The following is an 8,249-nucleotide window of genomic DNA, read 5'->3' as shown; positions in this document are numbered from 1 at the left end:
TAGAGTCTTGGAACTCATGAATTTCTTTACTTTTTTTCTAAACAAATGATTTAATCTGACAGAACCCTTGGGAGCTAGGCAAGTCTTTTCATTTCACTATCTGTATCACAAATTTCTAACAGAGACACAGAGACTTTAACATTTACAAAGCAGACCGCATATTAATCCACAAGAAGATCTCCATTAAAATCACAGAATCATAGAAAAATGTTAGAAGGGACCCCGGGAGGTCAATTCAGACCAACTCCTCCTCAAAACAGAGCTAATGTCCAAGTTATATCATGTTGCAAGGGGCTTTGTTCAGGTCTTAAGAAAAGCTCCAAGAATTTATATGCCACATCTTTGGGGAGCCTGTTCTAGTGCTTACCCGCTCCCATGCTGAAGAACCTGTAATCATGAGGCTTCTTCTAGTTATTCAAAGATTTTGTCCATTTTCTCATCTTGAGAGAGCAATCAGTAGCAGATAAGCCACATGATGTCCCCTTGTTGGCCTCCCCTCAAACCCTGGCACATAAGCTCTCAGCCAGCCTGTCACCAATTCCACAGCAGAACTCCGTGCATTTGAGCATCCTCTCTTTCACAGTTCAAACCATAACGAAGACTGGCAGCTATAAGCAAACACACCTTTATTTGACAAGCTATAAAAGCTGTCCTCAGACACTTCAGTAATGTTATCTCCACACTAAACTGGCTGTTCCTCCAGTGGGTTGTAAATGATATAACTGGTTTCACCTTTGTTTTATCCTCTAACCAAAAGAGTTTGGAAGCTCCTGTACCAATCACCTATCCAACTAGCTTTGTGACTCAGAGGAATAAAAGGCTGCTGCAAAAACTGCCGTTGAGACAACTTATCCTCACCCTTCCCCAAATCCCACACCCGAGTAAACTCACAGCATGCATTTAATGGGTACATCAAGAACCCTCCCCAGAAATATTTGTAAGACTTACTTACAGTAAATTAATGAGACAATGCTTTCACACGCTGAAGGGCTAGCAAAGAATAAAGTAGTAATCCGGCAGGTGTATAAAAGAAAGTACCACAGAAGTTGATCGTATTGTACCTGTGTTTGAACAGCACCTTAACATACAGCTAGGTTCCTCCTTGCAAGTACAGACCTTACCTAAAATAGTAAAGCTAAATTGGCTTCAATTGGACCTAAGGAAAACTGTGTCATGATAAATGGTATATATAAGGGTAATCCTAAACAAAACATTGCCTAAGATTTGCATCTCAAAAAAGTGAGTTTGTTTCTTCAGGTGGATGAATTGAAAAAAAATATTTTTTGTCCATTCCTCACAGCTCAGAGATAAAAAAAAATAAAGTACTGTGATTAGTATAAGATTTTCCACTAAAGCACAGAGAGAGGAGAAACATTAACTTTTCATACTTTTGGTTTATTGAACATTTTTGGTTTAGTGAAATGGCTTTGCCTGCAAAGTGACCTATACGATTCTGTGTAGGAACAAGTATAACATTTTATGCATTTATCATAACTGTAATTTGTTCCTGAATAAAGCTTTCCTATGCCCTTTGGCTGCTGCTATTTTGTACTTAAGGGTCATAATGTCCTGTCCAAGCTGCAGGCACATGGTAAGACTGTATATAAAATGTCTGAAAGCAGTAATTCAGAGCTTCTAAGTGGTGTGGGCAGGTCAATTAGTTTCAAAGTACTGAACAGCACCAAACTTTTGACAATATTCTCATCTCAGTTTCCTCACTGTTCCTTTCCATCATATTTTACTTGAATAAGTGTGACCATAAACCACTGGGATTGATTAAATCCCTCTGGAATATTAATCAAGAGATAAGATACTCTTTTGCTCAGTGCCTAGTCCAATAGTGCTTCATTAAATTAATTTCCAAGTGCTTCAAACAGAAATTAGCTGATCCAGGAGCTCTTCCAAGTTCCTACGCCTAAAGGTGCCCTGGCACCTTTTAATCTTTTTAGGAATACCAGAAGACATGTTCCATTCTTCAGCCCACTTAACTTAAACACCTCATTGATTTCTGCTTCCATCACTAAGTAGTGGTGGAGTAGTGAACATGGGCACATCATGCCCCTCCAGGTACAGAATGGGTAAGGAAAGTAGACTGCTGGGTTGGAGTACGACTTTTCACTGCAGTGTCATCGGTGTATTGTTCTTTGCAACTAACACTTCTGCTTTCCACAGGGCCCATCTAATTGTCTTGTACTAAGATTCCCTAGTGCAATCGGCTCTGCAGACGAAAGTCCAGTGCCTGGAAAATTCATCCTAGACTTAGGTTTCGTCTGCATCAGCAAATAGTGTGGTGCAATAGAAGCAGTCCCATAGAGCGTTTGCACTTGCTGTTGAGAACAGGCTGCATGTACTACATGTGGACGTGGACACACTATAACTACAGAGTTTATGTCTTAAACATCAGCTGTCTCCCTAGCTGACACCTGAGCAAGGGTTCTGAGGATGAAAATCCACACAGAGCCTTGGACGTCACCTCTGTATCCAAAATTTCTCTCCGCTCATGGACCTAAAAGGTACAGCCTCATCCCAGATGCGATGACCCACCTGAATGGAGAAGTTTTTTTCCAAAACTCTACAGTGGTGATTTTAAGTGGTGGAAAAAAGACTCCATCATGGTCAAGAGTGTACAAAGTTTCAGGCTCGTCCTCGACCCGGCAGCTGGGGTGCACCCACACTCTTTGGGGTCGTACCTCCGTGAACTGGAAAGAAACACAGAGCACAGGGGTGCGCGGTAGTCAACCCACCTCCACAGGGGCACGGGCCACTCTGAAGAGTCTTTATCGCCTTTTGAAGAGTGTCGGTTATCGGGGTACAATATTTCTTATAATAAATCTCTTTAAGTAATGGCTTTTACCTTCTGTTTCCCCTCACGTTTGCCCTGCTGGCATTGCCTGCTCCGGTGTGTGCCCTGTGGAGGGCACAGCACAGCTCTGCACCAAACAGCAAACAAGGCCTGGAAACCATCACTCCACCTCCTCAGCGCACTTTGCAGCAAGTTAAAAAAGAAATATGGGGTGTCGGGCTACCTAGGACAAGCAGGGAGAGAGGGGGAAGGCAGCGGGGAGGCGAGCACACCTGAGACGACTGACAGACCGAAGTGAGCGAGCGGCAACCCCCGGGCGGGCTCCCACACCGCCAGCCTCTCCCGGGCGTGATGGCAGGAGGGCTTTACCTCAGGGCGGTGGGGGAGAGCGCAGCCCCTCACAGGCAGCGCCGCGGGTGCGTGTAAGGCGGCCGGGCTGAGGCGGGAACCCCGGAAGGGGGCAGAGACCAACGGCCGGCGCCTGCCCGCCCCTGCCGCCTCCGGGGCGGGCCGCGGCGGGACTTCAGCCGGCGGGGCGGCCGGGAGCAGGAGCGGTTGGCAGTGGGTCGGCAGCGATGTGGACGTCGCTCGGCGCCGTCACCGAGCCGGCTGGCCCCAGGGCAGTCAGCGGCCGCTTCTGGGCTATCGTCCTGGGAGCAGCGGCGGGGCTCTTCCTCCTCGGGTTCCTCATCGGTAACAGTGCAAACTAATCCCCCTTCGGATCGGGCGGCTTTCCCGGCCACCCTCGGCCCTTCCAGCCGGGGGGAGGTGGCTTGGAGCAGGGCCGAGGAAGGGCCGGGTGGGGGGGAAGGAGCGGGCGGGCTTCCAGCGCCCGGGGTGCCCGGGGTGAGTCCGCGCTGGGCCCGGCCGACACCTCCCTCCCCCACAACCCCTCAGGCCAGGCCGGGCCAGTCACCGACCCGGCCTGGGATTCCCGGCTCCACCGCAGGAGAAGGGGTCTTTCGTTGAGAGTGTCTTTTTTTTTGGCTTGCTTTTCGGTTTCCTTTTAAATAAAGTAAATTATGTTGTGGGCAAGAGAGGAGGCGCGGGGGGGTGTGAGGAGGGAACGGAAGAGGCGCCCCTCGGCCCCGCGCTGCGTTGGGACCGCGCCGTCCCAGACCAGAAAGGCGGGAAGAGGAATACGGGGCTGGAGGAGCGCTGACAGGAGGGGTGAAACAGTCATTAATTATGTCACACCGACCCTCCCCCCCCCTCTCCCCCGCCCCGACCCAAGCGGGCAGGCCCGTGGGTTGCTGCCACAAGAGATGTCCCTTCCTCCCGTTTGGTTCACAGATGGATCAGCTGGGGGGGGGGGGGGGGGGGGGAGGGGGGAAGAGGAAGGAAAACAAGAGAGCCATTTGTGTTTTGAAATGCTGTTTGGTATGTACTTGGGGTTCGTGCTCTCGGGAAGGCCTGGCTGGATTGCTCTCTCGTGTGGAAGGAGCCTGTGGCTGTGCTCCTGTTACCCCTCGCTGCTCCCCACCAGCTCTCTGGTTTGCACCACCCGTGTAACCCCTGCTGTGTTCGCGCTGAATGTGTCCCGTCTCCCACTTAAAAATAAAAACAGATGTCAGAAACACTCTCTTTCTAGCCAGGTGTTCCTCTCATCACTTACTCTGGTAATGCCTGCGCAGTAAGGGAAGAATTCCAGAATAAGAGCCAAACAGACCAGAGAGTGAGAAAGGAGTTACAAGACATCTGTTCCTTACAAAGGCTCTCTGTGTTGCTGTGCTTTTTTGTAAAGCTGCTGCCTTATTACTGATACGACTGACATGACTGACAGCATGATGTTCTGGTGCTAAAGGACGACAAGTCTCCTTAGCATGTACAGTAAAATAACTGTGATGGATAAATATAATATAGTATTTTATTCCCCTCAATATCTACCTAGGTAAATGAGTTCTCTTAATGTGGGGGAAAACTGCCACCGTTATCACCATGCAGCCTGCATTAGGTTGTGGCTGCTTGTCTGAACTAAGGTAAAAACATTTGTAAAATACACAGTGCAAATCTTGTGGTGATACCAAAGAGAAATGGTGTGTGTCATAGGAATATTGCTCTGGTGTTCTTACTGTTGTATTTTGGTGTGTTGTACAGGCTGGTTTGCAAAACCTTCAGGAAAGAAGACATCTGTGACTCCTCATGAGGAGATGAAGGCAGCATTTATGGCTGAAATGAAAGCTGAAAACATCAAGCAGTTTCTTTAGTAAGTAATGTGTAGACTAATCCGTCAAAAAAAAAAAAAAATCCAAGCAGGAACCAGCCCAAGGATGCCACCAGACAGAGGAGGGTGTGCAAGTTCTCAGCCATAGATTTTCTCTAATGTGTCTCAATTAGTTGTGATTGACAAAACAGTCCATCTCAGCACCTCTTATTCTTGTTTGTGTGGGAAATGGTTGAGGAGTTGTCAGTAATATCAATACTTAAAGTAATTAAAAATTGGCCAAGCTCTTGCTCAGCCTTTGGTGAATGCTTGTACAATGCAGAGGTTCAATCTTTCACTTATGTGTCCTTTTTCAGCCCGCAGCAATGTTTATCTTACATTGTTTTTTATGGAAAAATCATTAACCTCAAATTAGGCTGTATGAATGAACTTTAATCAGGACAAATTAAATGGAAAATAGCAGAGTACATCAATGTAAAAGAGAAGAAAATCATACCAGTGTTCAAGCCTTTGGTTCTTCCTACAACTTAGGCCTTTTACAGTCTTAACCTGTGTTTTGATTCCTCAAAAGTCAACTATTCTTAAACAGCTCTGTAAAAGGACTGCTTTCTGCCCTCTTAACTCCCTGTCTCTATGCCAAGAGGAAACATTGTACCTCATTTACTGTCATGTGGCCAGTTCTGTGGTGAAATACGGCAGATACTTAGTCTCTGCTGAGAACTACCAGTGCAGGCAGTCAACAGAATAGAAGAGGAAATAAAGAAAAACAGTATTTAGTTAAATGGGAATATAGTACAGGAGAATGTTATTGCATAAGTCAAATTTTAATGAAAACATGAAACTTAAACATTCCAAACTACTACAGAAAACAGCCATTGTCTCTAACAATAACACATAACTGTGTTCTTGGTTCAGTATATCACCCAGAAAAGGGCATGGTCACTGTAGCAGGGACTTTAGAACAGCTTTGTTACTGGATGTTGGCATTACTCTCTGGTTCTATCTAGCAGCATTTGATACAAAAGCAGAGGTGTATAATTCTTTCAAAGTGCTTTGTTTGATGGCTTTGTTCTCATTGGAACTCAAGAATTATATTTTTTCCCAACCTTATACCCCTTCCTTATCAAAGATCCAATTTCCTTCATTAACACCAGCTGGTGTGACACATGCCTCTATGGCATGTTGATGGCATGGTCATATGACAGGATGAGGACATCACGATGACAGCCTCATTCACCTGGGAGTTTCTTCAGCTTACTTCACCATTGGGCTTTCTCAATGGTCTGGACAATTTATTTTTTTTTCCAGACAATGGGTTGCACACTATTTGTAGTATCTTTCACTGTTTGTTATTCGTACTAGATGACTTTTTCTGTCACAAGCTGTTGAGTTTTTCTGCTCCTTGTTTGTAAGCCACTGTGAACTCACTCTTATTTGCCAACAAGACACATTCAGTGAACTTTTAGATAAATCAGTATTTGTGCAAAAATTGATTAAAATAGCGGGACTCAAGGAGAATATCCATTTAATCAAAAGTAGGGATCACACTAGTTATGTACATTTCTAAATTGAATACACAAAGATAATTATACTCAATTCTTTTATCACTTCACATGGAAGGTCAATCTCATTATTCATAGGAGACATTGGCATAAGGTCACCCAGACAACAGGGAACAAAGCAAGGACAAAACCCCACAGCTGATGTCATCATGCCATTCTTGCTAAGCCACGCTGTGAGGAAGATACAAACACCTGTGGTAGCTCAGGTCAGACTGAAACCCGTTACCTCAACTTACATATAAGACAGGCAAAAGCATGGATACAGAGGAGTCTAGGTCCTTATTTATCCTGAGTACATACGATCATCTTTAGGGGGGTTATTTCCAGCAAGGCTAAGAGGAGTTCTGATTATGAGCTGCAGTGCCTGACCCTGATTCGTTGCTTCTTTTTCTCTAGCAATTTTACACAGCTTCCTCACCTAGCAGGAACAAAGGAGAATCTGCATCTGGCCCAGCAAATCCAAGCTGAGTGGAAGGAGTTTGGTTTGGATTCTGTTCAGTTGGTTCATTATGATGTCTTGCTCTCTTACCCTGATGACACTAAGCCCAACTACATCTCAATAACTGATGAGCATGGAAATGAGGTACAGAAAACAGCAGTTTTTGCAACCAGGGAACAAAATCATCTTCATACACCTGGGAAGCCTGGGAGGGAAAGCTGTCCTCTGCTTTATTAATGGTGTTGGGCCTGACCCAAAGCTCACAGAAATGAGGAGTTCCAGTTTGCTTTTATATTTTGAATCTTTGTTTCTTAATGTACGTGCTATGAATTAATAATTACCCTGATTCTTACAGCATATTTACGTATATGGATTAAAGGAAATTTATGTAAGAGAATTACTTTATGTAATTAAATTGTTTTAAAATTGTTCTGTTACTTAGAAAGAGGAAAGCAACCATAGTCAGCATCATTATTTGCATTGATTCTTTATACAGTATTGGTAATTGTGCTAAATGCAATTTCTTGAAGATTAGAGTTTAGGCCTTGAGATGTACTATCCCAAGTAACATCAGTTCATTACAGAGCAGCTTTAGTGCTCGTAGAGGCTCCAAGGATCAGCAGAACACAAGTGTTTTTTACAATTATGATCTAACCTACTCTTACCTGCTGTACTGAGACCACCTTAAGAGACCTTGTCTTCATTTAAGCAGGATTCTGTGTGAAGAGTGGAGATGGGATTTGCAAGATCACACATTGAACCTGCATACTGAAAAGGGTGCTCTAAAACTAGAGTCTTTTAAACTGCAAATGCATGTGAAATGTGCCTGAATAGATAGTACTTCTTTTCCACATTGCATGTTTACTTTTTTTCTGTTCTTCTTTCCCACTAGATTTTCAACACATCACTAGCTGAACCTCCTCCTCCAGGATATGAGGCGGTTCGAAATGTGGTGCCACCCTACAGTGCATTTTCAGCTCAAGGAATGCCTGAGGTAACATAGTAGAATAGTAAAAGAAATAGAAGTAGAAATGGAAACAGAAATAGAAGTAGGAACAGAAATGGAAAAAGAAATATAGACAGCAATAGAAATAATAGAAATAGAAAAGATGGAGTACCATAGTGTAGTGTAGCACAGCACAGAATAGCATAAAGCGATACAGAATAATGTGAAATTCCTGGATCTTAGGCTTTAGTTCAAAACCTGACATACCACCAATAGGAGAGATGTCTTAGCTCTGATGTTCTTGGGAGTTTTGCAATGAAGCAATGTTCAAATTG

At 44.5% G+C, this 8,249-nt stretch overlaps 1 protein-coding gene across 1 annotated transcript in view; it reads left to right on the top strand.

Annotated features, from left to right (window-relative positions):
* Positions 1–3,378: 3,378 nt before the first annotated feature.
* Positions 3,379–8,249, top strand: part of LOC309676070 (putative N-acetylated-alpha-linked acidic dipeptidase) — a gene marked incomplete at its 5' end in the record, with an annotated part of 28,491 nt that continues 23,620 nt past the window's right edge. Inside the window, 4 exons of the mRNA XM_082488524.1 lie at positions 3,379–3,496; positions 4,901–5,009; positions 6,926–7,112; positions 7,861–7,962. Coding sequence (XP_082344650.1) covers positions 3,379–3,496; positions 4,901–5,009; positions 6,926–7,112; positions 7,861–7,962 — 516 coding nt within the window. The remainder of the gene's footprint in view (positions 3,497–4,900; positions 5,010–6,925; positions 7,113–7,860; positions 7,963–8,249) is intronic.

This window comes from Vanellus vanellus (assembly GCF_965231255.1).
Source record: "Vanellus vanellus genome assembly, chromosome: 1".
Taxonomy (NCBI): Eukaryota; Metazoa; Chordata; class Aves; order Charadriiformes; family Charadriidae; genus Vanellus; species Vanellus vanellus.
Note: the sequence above shows the minus strand (reverse complement) of the source record. Positions and strands in the feature narration are given on the sequence as shown.